The sequence below is a fragment of the Manduca sexta genome, chromosome 27, assembly GCF_014839805.1.
Source record: "Manduca sexta isolate Smith_Timp_Sample1 chromosome 27, JHU_Msex_v1.0, whole genome shotgun sequence".
NCBI lineage: Eukaryota > Metazoa > Arthropoda > Insecta > Lepidoptera > Sphingidae > Manduca > Manduca sexta.
Genome location: NC_051141.1, coordinates 10976793 through 11002531, shown reverse-complemented (window position 1 = coordinate 11002531; position 25739 = coordinate 10976793). Strand labels below are relative to the sequence as shown.

The 25739-nt window shown below is 35.2% G+C and overlaps 2 protein-coding genes across 3 annotated transcripts; one reads left to right on the top strand and one right to left on the bottom strand.

The window, feature by feature from the left end:
• Nucleotides 1–11021, top strand: LOC115447276 (ras-GEF domain-containing family member 1B). 2 transcript variants are annotated; one of them, XM_030174277.2, is made up of 12 exons: nt 1–181; nt 953–1203; nt 2637–2756; nt 3066–3314; nt 3386–3531; nt 5212–5356; nt 5745–6005; nt 6078–6221; nt 6375–6454; nt 7147–7248; nt 9963–10135; nt 10646–11021. In XM_030174277.2, exons 2-12 carry the CDS (start codon nt 1030–1032, stop codon nt 10729–10731), a joined length of 1680 nt encoding a protein of 559 aa, XP_030030137.1. In that variant the 5' UTR covers nt 1–181; nt 953–1029; the 3' UTR covers nt 10732–11021. The 2 variants fall into 2 exon arrangements, with proteins under 2 accessions (XP_030030137.1, XP_030030138.1); XM_030174278.2 differs by having other exon boundaries at nt 1–339.
• A 4636-nt stretch (nt 11022–15657) lies between these two features.
• LOC115447275 (collagen alpha-1(I) chain-like) lies at nt 15658–25665 on the bottom strand. Its single transcript, XM_030174276.2, has 7 exons — nt 25488–25665; nt 25130–25297; nt 23339–23597; nt 22972–23116; nt 18533–21155; nt 17666–17693; nt 15658–17589 (listed from the first exon to the last, which is right to left on the bottom strand). Exons 1-7 carry the CDS (start codon nt 25602–25604, stop codon nt 15791–15793), a joined length of 5139 nt encoding a protein of 1712 aa, XP_030030136.1. The 5' UTR covers nt 25605–25665; the 3' UTR covers nt 15658–15790.
• Between the last annotated feature and the right edge of the window lie 74 nt (nt 25666–25739).

Genomic DNA, 25739 nt, shown 5'->3' with positions numbered 1-25739 from the left:
ATATTGTCTATGACTCTAGTTCTGGTCTATGACCATGTCCAGTGTGATTGGCGTTTGGCGCTGTTTTGCGTTAAAATTTTAGATTGTTTTTATTTAACAGTGCAAATTGTGTATGCGTGTGTTTGTATATGCATCTTAATATGTATTTAACTTAAATTATTATCAAAAAAATATTAATAAGGTACTATTATGATCATTCTAAATGCAACTTTCACCTATCGCGTCAGTCAATAAATTAAAATTTCCTAAAAAGAAACGTATAGAAATTTACTTTATTATTAAATTTATTTTATAATCAAGAAGAAACTTTTTATTTAATTGATATACCTATCTATAAAGGTAGTGTATTTATTTTTAATTTTACTACCGCATTATTGTTCGTAACATACGTATTTTATTCAATTGTGTTTTATTCTTTAAATTTTATATTTTGTCGGGAATAAAACTGTGAAAATATTAATTATCGTAAGTAATTTATAAATTTTATGGCCCATTGTACGCAATTGGCATGTATTGATTAATAGTTGTCATTCAAGGTGTTCACATTATTTCCTTCGATGTCTACAAGGAATACAATTGTACGTTGTTAAATAACAAACTAAATAAATTGGATTGGATAGGTTCTTAAATAAAAATAACTTCCGATACGCAATATATCTCCTTTCACATATATTATTACAATGCTTTCTAATGTTAGTGTCAAGTTGTTGCATTTTTGTGTTTTAAAATGTAGCAGCTCAAGGTAATATTTTTAGTTGGTCTTAAAACCTGAACAATCCGCGGAGCCTCCATCTTATTGCCTCAATATATTCAACTAACAGAAATAACCGAACTATGTTTGTTGCTAAGATGATTTGCAGGGTATGGGTATTAGGAGGAATTGTTAGACGGCTTATACAGTTAGAATATACAATGAAGAAACATTATAATTTTATATTTACGACATTCACAGAATCAATGGGTTCCTCAACATAAAGCCTGTCAGGATTCATTGGAAGTTAGTAGAGTAAGTTGCCTCTAAGGAATTGAATGGCTATGTACTATTACGCAAGTAAATTAAATGAGGCATCATGTAGTGGCTGTAACATTAAAGTTCCCCCGGCGCCACTAGAACCAGCCCCTGCGCCCCCTCCACCAGATGACCACGCTCCATTGCCACCTGATTCTTCGCTTTTACATGGAACTGGACTTTCTTATTATGATGTAAGTCTATATTCTACACCTCTTAACATTACTTCATTGTACTAAATTGTTATCCTATGTGATCTTATATGTTTATGATTCATTTTGTATCTTTTAATGAAGGCATATAGTTCTAACATCAAACCTATTAGGCTTAATATTATCACAACAAAAATAACTTTGATTTGCATTCTACCATATCCTTTAAGATACATAATTTACCATGGTACGATCAGCCACAAAAGTCAATGAACAGATACTAATTTACAAAACACCTGAACATTGAAACGGATCATAAATCAATTACCAAAGAAGAGTACAGATTAAGGTTATCATTCCAATATGGATACCAATGTAAAGGATTGGCTGAAAAAAATATGAAAAAGAAACTGACGTTTAAATTGACTCCTTCGAAGAGTCTCCTGCCAGAATAATTTTGAATTTACACATTTGTTCCTTAAACCGGCCAGTGTTCTATAAAATAGGATGTTTAAAATGTAACTAACCTATTCCTATTAATGTTATAAGATTACTTATAACAGAATTATGATATTTTGTCCATACTTGTCCAAAATTGTAATTCTGGTTATTAACTTCAATACATACTATTATATAAACCTGAAGAGTTTGTTTGTTTGAATGCGCTAAACTCAGGAACTGCTTAACCGATTTTAAAAATATTTCACTAATATGAAGCTACATTACTGTTAAGCGCTATAGGCTACTTTCTATCCCAGGTAAATATAAAGCAAGACTTTAGTCCTTCAAAAACTTTTTCACGCAGGCGGAGTAGCGAGCCAAAGCTAGTATGTTATAAAATAACAATTTAATTGAAATTATGGACTATTGAAAAAAAAGCTTGTATATAAAACAAAGAATTTGCTAATTTCAGCCACATTTGTATTTACTACAGATCATAAATAATTGTCGCTAGTAATGTTTAGCAGTGAATGGTTTGACAGCGTTCAGCTACTTTTGTAGTTCAATTATGACAAGTTGTTTTGTATTTAAATCAATCAGTAACTTATGGTAAATGATAATGATTAGGAAATATTGGAAACAAATTATGTTCAACGACTTCTGTTGCTGACTGTACCAATATACTTAGATATTATGGATGAAAATAATGTAACAATGGTTGGTGTTTACAAATAAATGATTAAGGAGCAATTTATAATTGTTACTTTTAATTATGATGTATTTTCTTTATTTTACAATAGTGATGGGACTATAGTGATGGTAAGGTAAAAAATTAAATGTAAACTATATATATCTAAAGCCAGAATTTGGTGAGTATTTATTGTGATGAATAATTTATAAGTAAAACTGTTTAGCCTGATGTAGGCCCAGTGAGATCTCTAGTAGTTGATTTTTAAAATATAATAGTTTTGGTTAGCTCCATTATATCTTTGAGTTTAGTTTTAGCTCAGGACTTAACAATATTACTTTTTTAGAATGATGACTATTACACAATGGTGAGAGGGAATAAGTTTATGTCGGAAAATACTTGTAAACATATTGTGATGAATGGCGGGATTAATTTTGTTTCTACACAGAAAGTGGAAGCACCACAGGTATTTTATGATTATATCCATATGTTGACTTAACTTTTAATAGTATTACTATTTTATTAATGGGTTAGCCAGTGTTAACCTGTATATTTGTTACAGTGTAGATGAAATAGTATTGTTTTTATAATATTGTCAACAATATAGATTAGTCTTTGAAATTATGAGATTTTTACATACATATAATAAAAAGTTTTAAGCTATAGATTTGCTGTGGGACTACAATAGTTGTGTGTTAAACAAGTACTTATGTTATTCTTTTGAAATAAAGTCAAGTGATTGTGCAATATACATGAGAAATCCTTTTTATTTTAGTTGTCAGTGCTTACATCAGGAGGAAAGACAATAGCAACCCTGCCCTACTGTTCCGCTGAAAAGTTAGATATACAATACAGGGATGGTCACATAATCAGCGCAACTCTAGATACACTTGTGGATATGCTTCGTCCGGGAACTAGTAAATCATTTACCTTTACCTTTCTGCTGTGCTCACGACTTTTTGTCAAGCCTCACGAATTGCTCAACAAGTTATGCAAAAGATACTTTAAAACCTATGATAAAATAGTAAGTTGAGTAACTAACTTTTGTGAAATGGCATATTTGAACTATGATTAAATATATTTTTGTATTTGTAGGGTAAAGGCGAAGTTAAAGATTTGGTTGAAAAAGAATTGAATGACATGATAGCCCTTGTTAGGGTGTTAAGTCAATGGACCAGCATGTTTCCATATGATTTTCGTGATGATAGAGTAATGGCTTTGGTGCGAAGTATAACCCAAAGGTAACAAAATTTAAATTGAATTCACATGGAAACTCACGTGCCGGGCATCTTGCTAACATAGTTACTGATACAGTCGTAAATACACTACTATTGCTATTACCTGGTCAATTTTTATAAGCCGTAAATCCTATTTTGTCTATGCTTTTAGAACGATGATAGCGTCGATATATGTATGACACCATCTAGTATTTGTGATGTATTCATGGGTATTTTGTGTTTAACATTAATGTGCGAAATGTGCGCGTGCGAATTTTGTGAGAGTTGTAAGAACTAATTTCACATAATCATCAAAGTGAGTATAAATAAATAATAATAGATATAATACATAAAAACTCCATCCTATTGTTTCGAAAATTAATAGGAAGTTATGATTATTCATTCAATAAAACCATTTATAAATGTTCCATTTCACTGTATTCAGAATATAGACTAACAGTTATCAATATTAACATTATGAACCGAAATAAATACTCGCAATGATCTTTTGCTGCCTATAAGTTACGTGATTGTTTAATCTGTATTCATACTCGATACTTGTTATATAAAACTGAAGAGTTTGTTAGTTTGAACGCGCCAATTTCAGTAACTACTGGTTGGAATTAAAAAAAATATTTTAATGTTGGATAGTCCATTTATCGAGGAAGGCTATAGGCTCTGTAACATCACGCTATGATTGAACAATAGGAGCGGAGTACCAATAATAAATGTTGCAAAAACGAGAAAAACCTATTCCTAAAAGTTACGCGACAGTAATGTATGACGGAATTGTTTCTCTTAAAAAGTTTATAAATATACTTATTCTGAAGCAAAGTGCCGCGTCAGTTTTCCTGTCTGAACGCGATAAACTCAAAAACTACCCAACGGATTTTGGCCATATTTTAGTATAGAGATAGTTTGAGACCCTGGGAAAGATAAGGTTACTTTCTATCCCGGAAAACTTTCACGCGGGTGAAGCCGCGAGCGAAAGCTAGCCGTTAATGTAATGATTTTAGCCTGCTTTCCATGAACGTTTCAATCTGATTTTGATATATAAATATTTGTTCTCTTATCAAGTTTAATAAGGAAGTGGTTTCCATGATACAAGTAATGCCCTTGAAAAATATTAATATAACTAAGTGTGGTTGAAATGATAACCCTGCTCAATAGCATATTTTATTTTTATAAAAATACTTAATTGTTTATAGAGAATATGCTAATCATTGCAGCATGAAAACTTCATTGCCTTAAAACTGTACTAAAGCATTATAAATACAATAATAAAATATTTTGCCATAATCAAGGTATTTTCGAAATTTCTGCTTTGTACAAAATAATATGTACCAAAACTTAAATAATTTTTTAAAAGTTCCATTTCAATAAGAAGCTCTGTAAGAATACTGAAAACTGATAAGACTGGTTATAACTGGTTCGAATCGAAAAATTCTTTTAGTGTTGGATAGCCCATTTATCGAGGAAGTATATAGACTTTCTCGATAAATGTTATATAGCCTATAGGTTAAATAATATCAACGCTATTAAAAAATGTTGCAGAAACCGGCAATTTGTATTCCTTTTGTGAGCGTCCGTTGCGTGCGCTGCGTGATTACTAATAAGGGTTAATAATAATCATTCGTGAATTCCCTTAGTAGTCATTTTACAGCTATGATAAAAAAAATACACCATAATAAATAACTACCCCAGGTGTGCAGCAGAACATATGGCTTCAGTCCGAGTGGAAATGTCTACTACTTTGGAAAAGCTGCTTGATAAATTGACTGCTTTAGAACAGTACGAAGAAACACTGGTAGAGATACCACAAGTGTCAAGTGTTGAACAACTAGCACAGGTTAAACTTTTAATTTATTTAATATATGTATATTAAACCTGTTACTGCCTTATTAGTCGCATAGGTAAATATAGCAAAGTACTTTGGCTGAGATGCCGATAAGGTCCAGGACTCAGCAGAAATGTTAATTAATCGAAGTATGAACATACAAAAGTTTGGGTTCGAAAATATGTACATAATTTCAGGGATTGATTTGTGCGCTATAAATGAATAACTATGGTAATGAATAAATTCTAGCTTGCTGTACTACATGAAACCTTTATTTTTTCCCTTTCGATTTACGGGCGTGATTATGTTTCTTATCTATATATCTTATCTTTTAATTATTTACTACTTTCTTATATGATTTAATGCAAAAGGTCATATTACAATACTCATGTTTTTTTAGGGGGACATATTAACACTGGGGCTCACACCCGTAGAGTTGGCAAACCAATTGACTATAGTCGAACTACACAGATTATCGTTTGTCGGACCGGAAGAATTTGTCCAAACATTCGCTCCGATTCAGGCCACTCAGTCAACATCAGCTTGTGGCAAAGGATCTATTAACTTGCATCATATAGAGACAAAAAGTACAAGGAATTTGGAAGCCTATGCTGACTGGTTTAATAGATTGAGCTATCTGGTCGCAACAGACATACTAAAGGTATAAACTAGCTTGCATTTACACTGTCCTAAATAAAATGTTATTTACTATATCCAGAATTTGTTTCAACAGGCAGTGAAAAGTAAATACCGAGCACGCGTGATCGAGCAGTGGGTGATGACGGCTAGGGAATGCTTTAATCTTGGCAATTTCAATTCCCTAATGGCTATTATCAGCGCTCTGAATATGGCACCTGTGTCGAGATTAAAAAAGACGGTACCTATTTTAGTTGATTTATAATATGCCATATGCAATATCTATTCAGTAAGGCGAATTTATGCGAGGCAAATTGTCTTTAAATTTTAATTTTGACTTAACCGTTGGATATTTTTATGTGTGTTAAACACATGATATGATTTATTTCCGCAGTGGAGTCGCACATCAGCCGTTTGCGGTCAACAGTTACGTCAGCTAGAGCTGTGTGTAGAACCTACTGGGAATCATGCAAGGTCGGTTGCCATATTATCTATTATGATTTTAACACTGCAAAATTTTCATGTAGATATATTTTTCTATTTGATTGATAGAGCTCTATGTTAAACAACCCTCGTATTTCAGTTTTCAATTTGGAACGCAATTACTACGATTACGGTTATTTTTACATAATTGGGGAATTGCTAATAAGGTTAAAGTGAATTCTTCTCTATATAACAAAATTATTCTCTATTTCCCTTGGTCATCACATCACGCGTCAACGGATGGAACAATTTTGCTAATTCTTTTTTTGTTGTGTTAATTATTGCCAGGAGAAAATTCTTATGAATGAAAAAATTAAGGAAAGTTGAGCGGGACATTAGAAAATTTAAGAAAACATGACGACTATTTTCGCCCTTTTGACAAATCGCGTGTGTGATCAATATGAATATTGGAGACACCTGGACCTTTTTTATTATTTTTGCATAAATAAAAATACTTATGTATATTTAATTCTTCTGTATGTCACTGAACACTTAATACGCGCGTATGTTACTGAACTCCTGTCAAGCCGTTGGATAGATTTTGTAAAAAAAAATGTTTTCGTGTGGGTGCCTGGATGATTTAGTTGCGATGTACTCTGGTTCTAGGACTGTACCTCTTTTTTAGTGGAGAACAACGTTAGTCGCGGCCGCTAGTTTTTAATAATTGTATTTTATTTATTCAGATACAGGGCGGCATTAGCCGCTGCACCAACGGAGACTGCAGTGCCGCTACTCTCCGTCACTTGTAGGGATTTACATTTTGCTAATCAAGGATCACCTTCTAAGTAAGTAAACGTGATATTATAAATATTTTGTTTGTGCAGTCAGCAACAGAAGTCGTTGAACATAATTTGTTTCCAATATCTTCTAATCATTATCATTTAGCATAAGTTACTGATTAAATTAAATTCAAAACAACTTGTCATAATTGAACTACAAAAGTAGCTGAACGCAGTCAAACCATTAACTGCTAAACATTACTAGCGATTTTTTTTTATGATCTATATATATAAAAATGAATTGCTGTTCGTTAGTCTCGCTAAAACTCGAGAACGGCTGAACGGATTTATCTTATCTTAGTCTTGAATTATTCGTGGAGGTCTAGGGAAGGTTTAAAAGGTGAGAAAAATTCGAATAATTGCCGGTAAAATCCTTAAAACAGCATTTTTCTATTTCCCATACAAACGTTTTCTAACTAATACGTAGAGTCAATTTGAGCTTTATTGCTATTGTATAAAGTTCACTGTTGTCTAAGCAATGTAGGTGTGTTCCTAACATCAAAGCAGTGTGCGTTGGAGCACAGAATATAATAATGTAATGTCGCGTTCTGAAACACAACAAAAGTGATATCGCGGACCCGACTAAATTGAACAGTCACAAAATTTAATATATCATTAGTTATTTGGTTGGCTTCACGATATTATTTCTTTTGTTTTACTTTAAAATGCATGTTTTCGTTATGGACAATTTTTGAGCTACTTTTGCATATTTATACTTATAATAAATCTGTAGAGAGGTCAATTCTGTACATGAAATATGTTTCCAAAATAACTGGGGGTGATTAGGGATCGATACTGATGCCAAAAATGCAATTAGTAAAATTTTTGTCTGTCTGTCTGTATAACCGTTATAGAAACAAAAACTACTCGGCGGATTTTAACTTAACTTGGTACAATTATTTTTCATACTCCTGAGCTGGTTATAGTATACTTTTCATCACGCTACAATTAATAGGAGCATAGCAGTGATGGAAAATGTTGGGAAAACGGGAGAAGTTACTCTATTTTTTAAGCTTCCGTCATTTCGTGTGCAACCTTAATGGTTAAAAGTTCCTTCGATTTCACCAGGATCCCATCATCAGACCCTGACCGGAAATTGAACCACCTGCATACCACCATAAATTAAAAAAACATCCCGACAAATTGAGCACCTTCTCCATTTTTGAAACCCGAAATCCACGCGGGCGAAGCTGCGGGCGGAAGCTAGTCTGTAATAAATACATATGTGGTTGAAATTTGCAAATTCTATGTTTTATATACAAGCCTTTTTCCTTTTCGTTAAATTGAACCCATCAAACTTCTTGACACCAATCTCGCTAAGAGCGCAGCGCATCGCGTTTTTTACTATCAAAACATTGCCGGATAAATACAACAGTCCAGAATATCAATTAAATTGTTATTTTATAACATATTATCTTTGGCTGATAGAAAGTAGCCTATAGCACTCAGGAGTAATCCAGCACCCTATTAGTGAAATAGTTTCAAAATAAGTTAAGTAGTTCCTGAGTTTAGCACATTCAAACAAACAAATTCTTCAGGTTAATATAATAGTTTATATTGAAGTTAATAACCAAAATTATATATTTAAGTATGGGCATAACATCATAATATCTTAGTAAGTAATATTATAACAATAATAGGAATAGGTTAGTTACATTTTAAACATTCTATTTTATAGAGCACTGGCCGGCTTAAGAATAAATGTGTAAATTAAAAATTATTCTGGCAGTATTCTCCTCGAAGGATTCAACATAAACGTCAGTTTCTTTTTCATTCTTCTTTTCAGCCAATCCTTTACTTTGGTATCCATATTATAGGAAGTAAAAAATAACTAGTCCGCCATCCTGGGCCGTCCGTCATATTGGATTTAGAAGGACGTCACTTGGTTATCCATGCATTGTCATCCAAACTAAATGTATATCCAATATTTTATTCCAATCGGTTGAGGAAAAAATCGCATAGCAATTTGCAAGATTTAACCCAAACATAAATACATACATACATACGCACATACATGCATACATACCCAGATGCATAAATACATACAAACTTTGCATCATAAATAAAAGCTTGTAATAAAATAAAACGATGTTAAGGCGATACCTCAAGGTCCATTTTCATACATTTTGTTTCACCTTTAATCTGGGTAACTAAACAAGTATTGGCAAGTAAAGAATTTAAATTCACGTCTAGTTAGTGATTAGTTCTCGCAGTTGAAAGAAAAACGTAAAAATAATTAATAATCATGGACATTTCGGCCTTTAAAATTTCGTCATATTAAATTTTAAAGGCCGAAAATTAAATTTTAAACAAAATGTATGAAAATGGACCTTGAGGTATCGCCTTAAGGAAGTACCATTACTTGCTTAACATCGTTGTAGACTTCTATCTTGTATTAAATAATGAGATTCATCAACTAATGCACTATCAAGTTATAAAACTCACAAGTTAAATGTTTAGCGACTTATGTAATATTCAAATGATAACCTTAATCCGTACTCTTCTTTGGTAAGTGATTTATGGTCCGTTTCAATGTTCAGGTGTTTTGTTAATTAGTGCCTGTTCATCGACTTTTGTTGCTGACCGTACCACCACCTGTCAACCTCATACATATCAATAAAGCTAGAGGAATGGTGGTTCTATCTGTAGTCAACCCTACTTCTTCTACAACATCCTTTTTAGCAAACATTTTTTAATAGCTTGTATAACGGAAAATTCAGGTTGTCAGGAAACCGCGTGAACTTTGAGAAGTGTTCGCTGCTGAGCCGGCACGTGAGCACGCAGCTGGCCGGGCGGCGGTTGGCAAGCGACGAGCCGCCGGCGCCGGCACCGCCTGCACCGCACCTGCCCGCCTGGCGTTATCTCAATGATAGGCCCACGCTCTCAGAGATCGGTGAATATATTATTTCCATCATCATCCATTGAAAGTACAGCTGAACATAAACCTCAGCATTTTTTAAAATTTATATGTTCACGACACATTTACGCCTGATGGTACGTGGTTTGGGGTCCAATAGAATGTCGCCTGACGAGAGATCATTACCCCTCGACAGTAAACACGATTATGCCGGCTTGTTGGAACCGGATATACATGGGCTGGTCCCGAAACACGACACACTTACGTGGGCCACTATGGCGGGTTTTAACTCCTTGTGTACGGTGGTCGCTATCCTGGCCGATATAAAATATATCTTACTACCAGCAAATGTACGTTGTGTCCAAAATATTCTCAGGTAGCTTCAAGTGATAGTCCTAGTTATAATATGAGATCCACATTAGTATTAACTTACCCATGTGTAAAATTAATATCCTTATTCGCGCCCCCCTGTATGAAATATATTTTCGTTCAGTCTGAATATATATTAACATCATACGCTCATTTCTGATTTTCTCGCACTTTCAGCTCTCGAACTAATATCATTCGAACGCGAACCGCCAGTCGACCACCTGGAAAAGGAGCGCTTGAAACGTCTCCGCGGAGTGAGCTAAGTGGCGATTTGAATTTCATTTAAAGCTCATTACTGTTACGACTATCGAAAAATTAATATCAACCATCAAGTGTTCCAATTTTATCTCAGTGTAAATCAAGACCCTATACTTAATATTGTAATGTACTCATTTCCTCGTTTAGTTGTATTAATGATACAACTAAACGAGGAACTAACTTTACCAAGAGTAGTGTAAAGGATGTATTTCCCTCCGTACTCTGTATGCTCCACCACAAGTCATATAATGTTTCAGGTTTTTGAATCAATTATGACCGCTAAACGAAACCGAAAGATAATCGAAATACTTACGTAGTAGTTAGGACAGCGTCCTCAACACTTGATTACAAACTAATTTATAAAAAATATAAGTACTTAAGAAAATCAAAAATCATGTTTAAAAACGTGATTTTTTTCTTTACTGGTTCCACTACATCCACTTCCAATAAAACTAGTGATGCTTTGAATATATTTGTCAAAAACGAAAACGACTCATCTCCGACATATTTTTATGTATATATTTTTTTTTACAAACTATTATTTGTATGTCTAATATAATTTAATTTATATTTATAATTATAGCATGGAAATAGGCATGGCATGTTATACTTTTTTTTGATGATAGAAGACTTTGGTGGATACTGTGTCGCACACAAACTTAGCCGTTTGATTAAATCTAATGACACGCAAATGATAGCGCTGGTAGAATGAAAATTTTAATGATATATTTAACGCAATTTATTATCTCCTTCTTGTTTATATATTGTAAAGTTAGCATTTAAATTATTTTAGCCATTCATATAGTTTCGTGAACAAGGCGATTAACATAGCATGTTCCTTAAAACTCAGTATTTCTGTACTTATAAAAAGTACGTCAATCTCATGAATATTATAAAGTTTACGTAGATATTTAATATTTACTTTTAAAACGTAAGTACTCTAAAAATTGATCTCATATGTGATTGAATTTATAATTTAACATTATACACAGCGATGTGTTCATGTTTCAGTGTATTTGAAATGTTGTGTCGAATATCAAATGAATGCTTTTAATTTTTGGCGTGTGTTTACACATTGGGGTGTTTCGTATTTATTGTGTCCAAGGTCAGTATTGAACGTGTTGTGTACGCTTTTACCGTGAAGATTGTATTTTAACAAAACCAAGCTTTTATGATAAAGAAAGTGCGTTTTGATTGTATTGTATAAATAATTATTTATTAAGAAACTAACATTTCTATTTGTTAGATAGGAATCATGCGAAGGTTATTATTGAGAATCTCCCGCCAACCCTATTGTATTGAATGATCTGTACGTGGTCGTATGTATGTATAGCTCGATTACTATATATTCAAGCTAAACAATTTTTTTTTATGTTCATAATGTTTGTATGTAGGTAAACCGTTGAATACTTTATGGCGTTAATGTGTGGAACAAAACAATATCGCGTTACATATATGTATTACTATATTATGAATCTCTATATTATCAATAATATAAAACACTATTTATGATGAAACTGTGGGGCGAAAAGGAATGTGTACTGTAGTTTAGAATTCAATCTTAAGATACAGATGAGGTAAGTATATTGACCGTTAATTGATCGCTTACTGATGAGTAGCTCAGTACATGGTAATTATTTTCAATTAAAGTAGCGTAGTGCATTAAATGTATGAGTTAAATATTAAAAACTATGGTACCACCGACCAGTTCATATAAGTATAAGTTTCTTATTTTGTTCTCAGGTTTTAAATAATTATAATTTACGCTCGAAGCGTTTGTAAAGCCTCAGTATTATCTAGGCAGTATACGATGCGTAACATGTTTCGCAACGTTGCAGGATAACGGGCGTGACATTCAATAACACGTAATGTAAGGCAAAATACGGTGACATAACACGCTGCTGCGCAACGTTGCCATAATGTACAGTGCCATGTGTCGCGCATTAAATGTTGCCGAGAGTATGTGAGGCCTCCTGGGGTACTTATAACGTAATGTGTGTACTTAAACATTTTAGTAAAATATTTCATTAATTAATATTTATTTTACCGTTGTAATGTTTGAATATTGTTTTCTAACAAGTACCTATTTGTTGCCATTGTAGTTTTAGTGTATTATTGTGATGTTTTAAAATTATTGCAGCTTTTCAATAATTATTGCGTAATATTAATTCGGCAATTAATGTAGCACATTTTTAAGGTGTTTAATGTAAGCTGTATTTTTTTAAGTAGTATCTAAGGCTAAAATAAATACTATAATGGACTCATTCCACCCAAAAATCCAACGACAAACCTACAGAAATTCAAAGATATTTTTTTGTTTCTTTAATCATCTCTCTATATGTTATATATACAACAGATATAACCAATGCCTAACAGATTCATTTTAGCCTTTGATGCTCTCAAAAAATATCATAATGATTGTTGAATAATTAATAATTTTATCGTTACAAATTATATTCAGGATGTCTCATAGGTCAACGTCCAAATTAAAGAATTTCCTAAACTCTATTAAATCCCAGAGTACTTTTGAAACTTTAATCACGTTTTCGGTCCCTGCTTTTGGCCAAAGTAATGCAATTAATCGACATACTTTTGTTTCTTAAATATAATTAGAAAAATTGTAAAAGATGAATAGAAAACATTGGATTATCACTAGATTATTTTTAAGACATATGGCCTAATGTCTGTATGCTAATTAAATACCTTGATGCCACTTGAGACGTCGGTCGCTTCGTTTTTTACGCCTTCTGTGGCGGTGCGAGAGATTAAAATGTTGACGATCTCTTTTGCTGCTTGCTTTCTGCAATACCACGTCACATCAGTGGGCTACCTTACACCAAACCATTCGGCTGCCATCCTGGCTAGATACTACAGTTGACGTGACTACAATTTCCATTTAAGCGTTGACTTATGTGATACTGTATATGTTTTACCCTATACATTATTTATGATACAATTTGCTATTGTTGCTAATACTAATGTATTGCAACGATAATAATGATATCATATGTTTACTATATTATTAACTTGGGCTTTTATTTATACATAACATTCCATAATATTATGTAGGTGTGGTACGTTTTGTACGGTGGTACAATTAAATGTAGTCAGCAGATTATTTACAATATATCGGAAAACTATTTTCCTTGGTATGACGACCTTATTTACACCCATAAGAAAAGATTAAAGACTTGTTCCGATATATCCAATATATTGAATTAAAATTACCTCCTCCATGTCTTACCTAAATAATTTTCTGTACACCCTTAGCTGTTTTACCCATTAATTGTGCATGAGTGATCGAGTTTAATAATATTTATGTATTGATGTGCTTTGAAACTTGTAATTACATTGTAACGAATATTATTATGAACAATATTGATAGCAACAACAAAGATTTACATTTCACTCATTAAATGATCATTTAAGTATATGTTGTAAAGATTGTTTACACCTTATGTTTTGGCTTTTACAGAATGGTGACGATTATTGTTGTATGACTGCAATATAACATTGTCTTAATTATTTAAAACCTGCACTGACGATTTCTCAAACTGTTAATATGCCATTACGAGTACTTCACAATATATATAGTCAGAAGTACATTAAGCACATATTAATGTGGATAATATATCACTAATAACTTAGCATTGTGTATGGAGTATTATGTCTTTGTCGTTGCCAATATTGCATTAATAGAATAGATAATACAGAATCCAATATTTTTATTAATGTTGTCATATTTCATCAATTTTCCTGTGATATTGATTAATTATCATACCTGGATTTTACATTCCTTTTGTCTGTTTGTATTTTGTCAAGCAGTTTTAATCTATGCAGAGGTCAAAATAGCATACTAAATTTATTACTTTCAAAAATATAATTATCATAATAGAATTATAATGTACGTAGTCTCCTAGCTATCTGACAAAAATTGTTACTACAATAAATTAAATTATCTACATGTCACAGATTCTAAAGTTTTAAATTGATCCTTAAAATAAAATATCTAAGAAAATAAAATATCATTGTCGAAATGTAGTGGAGCTTTTCATTTATTGTATTAGTTTCCTCTTACGACGCTTTTATATCCTCCCCATAAATATCTCCTTATTATTAACATTTGATTGCTGTTATATAACTTAAAAAAATAATTTAATACGAATTACTCTGTAATAATGTGTAATGCGTATTAAATTATTATTATATATATAGTATAAAGATATCTATTTTTAGAGAACGGTATAACATCTGTTATGGGAGTACTCCATATCACGCCAATGGCGTTGTTACAGATTTTCTCTAAGAGGAGCAAAAAAAAAAAAGAAAATCACCGGATTCAACGAAAGGCAAGGCATTTTTAGTGTGGGCACCGTCAACCCTTGCCCTCCCGTGGCTACCCGCATAAATTCAAATAAAAGTCACTATTATTTATTTAAGAGATTTTAATATGAAAAAAAAAAACTCAGGCGTACTAAGCATAAATACTTAAATGTAAAGTTTGTATTAAAACAATAATTCCACTCCCTCGCGAAATGACCAATTGAAAGTGACAAAGCGACTGAGAGACTAATACACTTATCTAGTCCTTAGGTGCTTGTGCGAAATGACCGCACCTGTAAGCGTTTGTCACGTACCATTTACAAACTGGGCCGTAGACTTGCTCCCTTTCTGTCACACTTTTTACCAGTTAATCACTTGGACGCGGCGGAACACCGCTTCAATTCTTTATGGCGCTCATACGTGTAGTTTGAAATGCTTTCTGTTGATAGTAACTAAAATTTTTAGACATCATAGATCAAATTGACTTTTTAAGTATTAGTTTACTAATACTTATTCTTATATATGCGGAAAAAAGCAAGGCTGCATCATGCACATCCTTTTATATTTAATAATTAGGTACTACATTATGTACATATTATAAAGAAAGATTTTTTATTTGCAAATCCCAAATATAATTGCTATTTCATTTAAAATTAAATTGTCGATGTGGTAACCTTCATTATACAAGTATATTATATTGACAATCTATATAGAATTAATTACATTTATTCATTATCTATTTCAACACCTCATGGGAGTTCCGTCAGGGTTCGTTGGTATTTTAGGTTTACAAACCTTTTTTCTGCCTTCGGCCCCACTAACCATTGTACAAGTAAAGGTGAAGTATCCACATGATGAAGATTTAGTATAATATGTATGTGAATATTGTTTCCGGATGTGGTCTTCAGCATCCAAGTCGCGCGTTACTGACTTGGATACCGATACGTATCGATTACTGTCGTCCGGCTTTGGCTGATACAAGGATCGGAGATTTTTAGGGTTAATATTTCTGGCATAGTTTGCAGGATATGTATATTTCACTTTACCACGACCAGGAGTGAGAGATACTGTTTGCGCCTGTGATGGAGAATCTTTAGATCCAACTACGTATGTTTTGTCCTTGGAAGCAACAGATTTCACACTACCTGTAAAACCAACAGGTATGGTATAACCACCGGTTCCAGGCACACGTTCACCGGGCTGATACACTCTACTTTCATCGGGACGTTCAGAATTTCTTTGCGTTATTTCTGCATCGTGATTGTTCAACGACCCTAACACGATGTGTTGTGTATTTCCTCCTGTTGTTTGTCGCACTTCCAATCCCTTTCGCCTAGGACTATTGAGATTTTGGTGTGTTGGTTCCGCATCTCTAGAAAATTCATTATAAGTAGAATATTCACCCTGCTCGACATCAGTGGCATCAGGACCTTCAGGTCCGAATCCATCATCTACGTCATAATCATCCGGTGGATTATCATCCTTGTCCGTAGTGTATTCATAATCACCGCTGTTAGTGCTATATGTCGAGTGGAATGATCGTCTGCTTTCTACCGGAGGCGCTCGTGTGGGCATTGATGGTTCAATGTCGGTTTTATGATGATCAGAGTGGGTATGAATACCATACTCAATTTCAGAATCCCTGGATATATCATCTGTTCTTTCTGTGCTCATTTTTGCGTCGAAGGGAAGATCAGTAGATGGAATTATGTCCGCTTGATTTACAGGTATAATATTTTCGGTCACTGGTGGACTCTCTGAATATGGATAGTTTTCAGTGACAGATTCCACAGATTTTTCAGTATTTTCACTCACCACGTTTATATTTTTATTGCTTTCATCATAAACATCGATTTTATCGAAAGGTAATCTATTTGGAAATACTGTGTCTTTATCCAAACTAGCACCGGCTTGGGCGCCTCCATTGTACGTTATGCCATATTTGAAAGTGCCACGGAGCTGTGATTGGGATGAGCCAGTGCGGCCACTTGACTGAGCCGAAGCCGTTCCTCCTCCTATGAAAGGAGCATTTTGTAAGTCGTGTGATTTGTCTCCTTCTTTATATGGTGTGAAACCTATCTGTGCTTGCGAGGAAGTACTGCCAGGTCCACGAGCTTGAGCGTCCGCCATGCCTCCTTTGACACTACCTTGCACTTGAGTGTTAGACGAATGCAAAGTACCTTGACTTTGAGACCCTGTTAGTACTGACCCTGTTTCAGATCCTAATTGAACGTTGGCTTGTGATTTATTATTTCTGCCACTACCTTGTGCATTACTGGATGCACCTTTTTTGTTACCAGTTACTTCACTGTTAGCTGCTTTATTTTCACCACTGATTTCAGCCTGTGCTGAAAATGATCCGCTGTCAGTATAGGCACCATGAACATGAGTTTGAGCACGACCCTTATCATTTCCGCCTTTTGAAGATGCGGTAGCTATAGTGCCATTGGCAGCTTGAGAAACACTTGCTTCTGCTTCTGAATCATCTCCGTCTATAGGGCCTCCTATCGAATTAGGGTCGATTACATTTTGTGGTATTCCTGGAATACAATAATTTATAAATTTATATCTTTGTAATAGGTATGTCCACTTAATTTGAATTTATTTCTATATTACCTGCATAGTCGACGTTTTGATCCGTATTCTGTAAAAAAAAAATACTTTTACTGAATGATTATATACTTGTTCGGATAATTATAGGGTAAATATATAAGGGAAGTCAAAGGACAAGCCCGTGGCGAGCTTAACAACGAGTGAGCAACACGTTTTACACGCATTTGAAAAGCATGACGGAAAGTATATAGTCTAGTAGTCTCGGTTTAGCATGGTCTACTAACGTGGGACTGTTCTTAACATTAAATAAAAAAAAAGTAACGGGAACGTGGCTGTGATGATACAAAAGACAAGTTTGTTTATATTAGTCGTGGTGAAGAGTTATTAACACCATGGGTAATGACACTGCATTTCATTATATCAGGTAGTTCTATAAGAATCCTTTAAACCATCGTGACTATAGTAGCAAATTAGCGATGCATAATTGTGATTATGCAGGCGATGGTATACGACCAGCTAAAGCGTCACGATCAAAGGCGGTTTAGTGTCGCTTACAAACAACACCATAGGCAAACTCCTACACAGAGATTTTTTATGTGACTGTTATATATAAAAAAATAATTACGGAATTTATAGCTGCTGTACAGTGCACAATACACACTATGGATCTGTATTTACGAGCGCTTTAAAACCGGACTCGGTTGGTTAGTGAAGTCTTTATTCATATGAAAGAGAAAAAAGAATACAATATGAAACAAATCAAGATTAAAGTTTTCGAAATAAATAATTTCAGCTAGGTTATGTATACTTTATAACTAAGTGACAGTTTTTAGGACACATCAGTTAGGTTTTTATGTATATTTACATCGGTGATCTCCTGCGAGCCTAGTTATGTAGGTTTTATAATAATTATTTTCATGTGTTTCTTACCCCATTCTTATTGTATCCATAGTATCCGTTGCCATATTGACCTGCACCAGTCATACCATTTCCATACTGTGGGCCTTGAGCACCTTGTCCTGTTCCATATTGATTCGGGACTCCGCTCTGGCCACTAGCCAACTCACCTTGTTGACCATGGCCATAAGGAACGGTACCTCCTGAGCCGATATTTTGACCAGGACCATACAGGGATTGTCCATTTTGTCTGTCTGCAGTTCCTGGTCCATATGAGCCATAAGTCCCAGTTGGTGTACCATAGCCAGTTTGTACGGATCCAGGAATGTATTGATTAGGTAAAACATTCTGACCACCAGATGACCCCGGAGCATATAGTCCATTTGTTCCTTGTGTGCCTCTTTGATCGGTAAACGGGCCTGACCCATAGTTGCCACCGGGGACTTGTAGTCCATTTTGTCCTGAATTTATTCCTCCACTAGGTCCTTGCAAACTGCTCGGTCCATTTATTGTTCCTGGGTGATATTGACCATGAGGGCCCTGCAAAGTATTTTCGCCTCCCGGCCCTTGTATGCCGCTACTACCTCCAGGAGATAATGTACCATATTGACCAATAGGACCTTGAATACCACCCGGACCTTGTAGAGCTCCTGGACGTAGTTGACTACCTGGGCTCATTAGAGCTCCGGGTACTTGCAAACCACCTTGGCCCTGGAGAACTGCTGGTCCTTGTACACCACGTTGTCCCGGTATTCCTACTGATCCGGGTCCCTGTATACTGCTTTGTCCATTTATTCCCCCTGGGCCTTGTACACCACCCTGTCCCGATATTCCTCCTGGTCCTTGCACACCACCCTGTCCTGATATTCCTCCTGGTCTTTGCATACCATCTTGTCCCGATATTTGTCCTGGTCCTTGTACACCACCTTGGCCTTGAAGACCTCCTGGCCCCGTATAACTACCTGGGCCTTGAAAACCACCTTGCCCATGCATTCCGCCTGGCCCTTGTAAGCCACCTGGTCCCTGTAATCCTCCCTGTCCTTGTAAGCCCCCTGGGCCATGTAAACCTTGCCCTTGTAAACCGCCCGGACCCTGTAAACCTCCTTGTCCCTGTAAACTGCCCGGACCATGTAAGCCTCCTTGCCCTTGTAAGCCTCCTTGACCCTGTAAACTCCCTTGACCTTGCAAACCACCTGGGCCCTGTAAACCTCCTTGCCCTTGTGAGCCACCTGGGCCCTGGAAATTTCCTGGCCCTTGTAAGTTACCCGTTCCCTGTTCACCAGGTGAAGTCATGCCACTTTGACCTCCTGATGGAATTGAGCCGTATTGCCCAGTTCCTCCCGAACCAAGGGGATCCCCCCTAATGCCTGGAGTATATGGACCACCACTTTGTGGCAAGCTATCAGGTCCTCGAGGACTTACAGAGTTGTATGTCCCAGGATATGCATTGCCCTGGTTAGGGCCACTTCCATATGTTCCATATGGTCCAATTGAGCTACCGCTTCCAGACACAAACGGTTTGTTATTTGAATAAGGTCCATTAGGACTAAGCAAAGACTGTGGTACACCTGACCCGGAACCTTGCCCTGTGGTATCGTATGGAGAACTCGTTTGTGTTCCAGCTACAGGTAAGCCATTACCATCTAGCTTATAATATTGAGGATTGTTGTTAGGGCCGGCAACACAGCAATAATATGTTGTTCCATCAGGGCCTGAAAATACTCTTGTTGAAGGCCAATTTGAACTACCATAAGTCCCGTGAGATGGTGTTTGTCCAATTTGACTGGGTTTAAATTGTGACGTGCTCTGTTGGCCAGGAATGTAACCATTAGAAGGCAAACCACTTTGCGATGGTTCGTATACTCTATTGTCACCTGTTCCACCTATTTGATTAGGTCCATAAGGTCCATTGCCACTTTGTAAACTGTTTTGGCCTGGCCCAAATGTGTTTTTTCCACCAGAGCCTCGGGGTAAGCCACTTTGGTTCGGTCCATAAACCTCACTACCACTAGGAGACAGTACATGTTGACCAGGTCCATAATTGCTGGATCCATAACCTGGCATAGTGAGTTGGTTAGGGGGACTGTAGCCACCTCCTTGATTTGTTCCATAGCTATTCCCTCCAGGAGATCCACCTTGAAGGTTGCTAGTGCCTGTGCTATGTGGTATACCATTTTGATTCGAAGGATATCTTTCTGCACCTACTTGATGTGGTAAATAACCCAAACTTCCACCTGGTGCGCCACCGTGAACGCTTGAACCTGACGGGAAATCCCCACGATTAATTTCTGGTACACCAGGTTGACTACCCCCGTAACCTCCATTTTGATTTGGAGCAATGCCGTCTGTACCTCCTCCACTAGGCATTCCATGACTTGGGCCGTATCCTCCGCTTCCACTGGGTACATTTTGATTCACACCATAAGCTCCCGGTGGCGCAGAACCCATCCCCGTATTTGGTTTGAATGCACCATTACCACTGCCACCATTTACGTTGGGTCCATAGCCTGCACTACTGGGTCCGTTAGGACCGTACAAAGTACCTTCGCCAGGTCTGCCGCCTTGATTAGGTCCATAATTTCCATGTGCACTTGGCCTACCTCCTGCGTTGATTCCATAGGATCCAGTGCCGGGTGAATTAGATCCCCCAATAGGACTGAAATAATTTATAAAAGCATAAACACAACATAAACATGGGACAAAGGTCACAAACAAGTATGATGCCTAATAATTTAAACTATGATAGGACTGTGTCGTGTTTGTGAAATAAGTTGAAGATGTTACAAAAAAAAAAATCTATATATGTTTATGATCATTTGTCTTTGAAAAACTTGAATCCCTCTAAATAAAGTTTCATCGCATTTTTATATACTATCAAAACACTGCTGAAAGGTGAATCTGAACAATTTCCACCAGTTTAGGACCAAAGCATCATGGGGAAAAAGGACCTGAATAGTTAAAAAACGAAAAACCTAAATTCATATTTTATTCTTTGTGACAAATGATTCAAAGCTAAGTTTAGGTAAGTCTATATTGCGTCAGTAAATAGGGTAATATATTAATATCAATTTGGGGCTCCGTTATCTTTAGTCAAGTAGCGAACCCTGAATTATTAAGGTTCCAAAGACCAATACGAATAAAATACATAGATATAAAATTAGAGTAAGCCTAAGAGCAATAATCATAATTACTTGTTTCGCTATTCATATTATATTATTGAAGTGTAATAATGTAGTATAATAATTGAGTACATTTTTAGAAACTAATCTTTGTAACGTAATTAATGACGTGTGTGACAGCCCCTTGTGACCTATTTACAAGATAAACTGTAGATGTGATTTAGATTTTTTGCAGATTGGTGCCAAAATGTTTGATAAAACGCAATGTAGTAAATAATACGGATTTCAAAGAATTCTGTATATTATAGTTTATGTAAGATATATTTGATTTTAACTGTATAATAATGTTATTTATTATGACTACGATTCTATACTCTATGTTATTATAACTTTACGCTTTGGCTTGCACTATATTATCATTCTCCTTTTATATCCCCGACTGGCTTTTGATCACGGTTCCGTCCGCGTGAAAGAGTTTTCTGGGATAAAAGTCCTGCTATATATATTTCCGGGATAGAAAGTAGCCTATGTCGTTCCCAGGGTTTCAAACTATCTCCATACAAAATTTAATCTGAAATTGTGGGATGATTTTTGAGTTTATCGCGTTCAGACAAGCCGACAGACGCGGTGGGGGTCTTTGTTTTAAAATATATTTTTTTTAGAACTCTGTAAGAGGAATTATTCCGTTATACATGTTTTTTTGCGTAACATTAAACCGTTTACGCAGCGCACCAACGGAATCTCTAAAAATAATGCATTTTCCCCGTAATATTTTTCAATGATGCTAAGCTCCTGTTGGCCATAGTGTAATGTTGTATAGCCTATAGCTTTCCTTGATAAATGGGCTAACCATTTTTTTTAATGTAACCAGTATTTTCTGAGATTAGAACGTTCAAACAAACAAATTCTTCAGCTTTATACAAATAGTATACTGTACAAATTTGATGTGGGATCGGCATTATGACCATTTTTCTCTATGTTATGAAAATGCGCTACCCTTATTTTTATGGCCCTCTTCCTGCCTGACGTCAACCCTGTCACGTGTTAGAAAAATCTGCACAATTTATAATTGCCCAGATTGGTCATCTAACCCAGGACCTCTCAGCAGCAGCCATAATAATACAATTTATAGCTTCGTTGCATTAGAACAAAGGAGGTGCCCAATTTTGATTTTGGCATAAGTATTTTGTACTTATCCGTACATTTACTCAATTTAATCTACCGTCTTTAGCGTTTAACTTAATCTTGAGATTGGAAATTACTTTTTATGCTGTATAATTATAGTTTCATCAGAAAATGCATTAAATGTATAATAATATGTTTATGACTTAAATTAATGAAAGTTGTACATACGTTGCACCAGAAGAACCACCACCTTGAGAGTCGAATGGTCTGCGCTTTAAACTTTCCACGTCTGAATCGGCCCGCCCCACACAGTTGTCACAACTCGGATCATACATCGTTTGACTCTGTGCTTGACCCATACCACTGCTTCCGCCTAAAAAAGTAATTAAGTATATTATGAGATGATGTAATATTATTTTTAGTACGTCTAAATAATAATTCATTTATGAGCATAGATATGTGACAATTGTTACTGTGGGCATTTAAAAGATAGGTTCTGATATGATTTCATTGATGATGAATTTTGTTCCTGAATATGCAAGTAGCATGACTGCTCTCAATTGATAAGGCAAAAAAAAACCGATAGAGTACTTACTGACACTTGCCCTAGAAGAATCTGCAGCAGAATGGGCTTCTGCTTTCCCATCGTCTTTACCGCTACCGTGATCTATGGCTAAGTATTGAGATTGCGTTTGTCCTCGGTACCGGCCTCTGAGGGAATAAGGAGTTTGTCTCCGCGTTCTATGAATACTATTTTCCATTTTTGATAACGTCCAATCATTTGGGTGTTTTTCGATTATTTTCTCTATTTTGCAGAAGATAATGTTTTCAGATTCATCATCAATAGGCGCCACCTGATTCAATATATCGTATATAATGTTTGTTGTTTAATGATAACATTGGTTGAATCTGTGATCTTGGGAGGATTTACGTCAGATTGATCGTACAATCGAATAAGTAGGTTCAAAAAGATTTGGTAAAACAAAGAAGCTTAAAAACTTTGTTCTAAAGTTACGAATTCAACAGACAGTAGATCGACAGATCACAATTTGTGACAGATACTAATTAGAAACTTAAAGTTATTGATATTGGAAAAACTGTGTCATAAATAATGAGAAATTAAATATCGCGTCATGGGACCAATAGCGGTGTCAAGCTTTATGCACTGTGTCGCTTGGGTTCCATTGCTAATCTTGACAATCAAAATTTGTATAAGTTTTCAATTAAAAGAAACACACGATCGCCACAAAAAAAGACAATAAAACAGTTTTCCGTTAAATGGATGCACAGTTTTCACCTATGTCTACCTCGTTGAAGATAAAAGGCGTGAATGTGTAAGTATCTATATATGCGTGAGCTAATTAATATTAAAATGCGTTTATATTAAAATCACGTTATAGATCTTATATCGCTTAATTTATTACTCAACATTGTATCGCAACATTTTTAAGTATCCTAAATAGACATTTCTTTTTAATATACAATCCTTTTTCCCTAACAGGTTGCTTTGCTGAAACAAATTTAATGTTGATTATATTTAAAGTTCAAGCTAATTATAAATGAATAAAATTTATAATGCAGTAAAATCTATATTTAATTAGAAATGTTAGTTATAGCAACTGAATTGAGTATAAATTAACTTTAATTATACGGAATGCATTGTAATTGAAACAGATTTTTATTGCTTTTAGCTTATTATATTAACCGTCATATGACAGCGATTAAGCACTAGTATAAACTCAGAGTAACTTGTTTTATATCTCTTTGTACTTAAAAAAAATAAACCTAAGTTACTTTGCCTTGACACATTAAAGTTAATTGTTCCATTTACGATAATAAACTATTGTGAAACGGCCAGGGAGAGACAATCAACCTTGACAAAAGTGTTATCTTCTAATATAAAAAACATAATAACTGAGTAAATTATTTTTTGTCTTCGAGCCATTTCAAAATATATTAGGTAATATAATATTTTCTAATTTGGGCCTCTACAAAAAAAAATTTTAGCCCGAAATAAAGCATACTATCCAATAGTTTTTATTTTACTACCCACGATTATAAAATCAAAATAAGCCACAGTCGTCATTTGTTTGCATTTCTGTTATATTCAAACATTACGAACTGATAACGTGTTCCATCTAAATCTTATATATTGGGGTCACATGCAAATCTCAAGACATATTCGTCAGTTACTACGGAAATAATAATCCGGGAGTTCGTCGGTTATTATGCAAATTACGATTGCTAAAGTTTTTAAAAACATATCGCACAGCTTCTTTAGCTACATGAAAGTAAATGGAAACACAGTTACTCATAGCAAGCAGTTTCGCCTGGCATATTATAAAAATATCGAATTCAATAATAATATGAAATCCATGCATATTACCGTAAGGAATCTTTGGTGGGGTGAAATAACTCGCAACTGACTATAACCACATTTACGTGTATAGTCAAAATCCGGATATATTGATCTAATTAATCTTAAACCGTCTTCGTGATCCTTTGGCCATGTTAAACATACGTCAGTTTCGATGTCCTTACAGACTAGATATTGCTGCAAAAAAACTTAGAGTAAATGTTCACATTATTAATTCATCTTTCTTTTTAGCTAATGTTCTTCCATTTGATTAACGGGATTTCAACAGAGAAGCAGTTATTGCGAATGCTAAAGACTGATCGGGCAGTAAAACTCTCTTTAAATTATTGTTGTTGCCATTGAATATTTCTATATATAATAGTCTTACCTGAGATTGCTTTGCTGCTGTTGAAGATTTCAATAAAACCGTAAGTATGAAAACAGTAGAGAAAAGCGGTATGAGCCGCGCGGGCCGTAGAGGGGCGATCAGCGCGGTACGACGCATGACGATGCGATGGTGCGCGGCGACACTCTGCCGTTAGGAGAGCTTGGTAGGCGCACTGTCCGCCATCTGACCCTCGCAACCCAAGATGAACCCGTAACAGATATAAGTTCACCCACCCAATTTCGGCGATAGCGG

Excerpts from the sequence above, each read along its gene's own strand:
- LOC115447276 (XM_030174277.2), top strand. The coding sequence starts at position 1,030 with ATGGCTATGTACTATTACGCAAGTAAATTAAATGAGGCATCATGTAGT. Across the intron at positions 2,757-3,065 it reads AGAAAGTGGAAGCACCACAG|TTGTCAGTGCTTACATCAGG; the intron begins GTATTTTATGAT and ends TTTTTATTTTAG. Across the intron at positions 3,315-3,385 it reads TTAAAACCTATGATAAAATA|GGTAAAGGCGAAGTTAAAGA; the intron begins GTAAGTTGAGTA and ends TTGTATTTGTAG.
- LOC115447275 (XM_030174276.2), bottom strand. The coding sequence starts at position 25,604 with ATGCGTCGTACCGCGCTGATCGCCCCTCTACGGCCCGCGCGGCTCATA. Across the intron at positions 25,298-25,487 it reads CAGCAGCAAAGCAATCTCAG|CAATATCTAGTCTGTAAGGA; the intron begins GTAAGACTATTA and ends GTTTTTTTGCAG. Across the intron at positions 17,590-17,665 it reads TCAAAACGTCGACTATGCAG|GAATACCACAAAATGTAATC; the intron begins GTAATATAGAAA and ends ATTGTATTCCAG.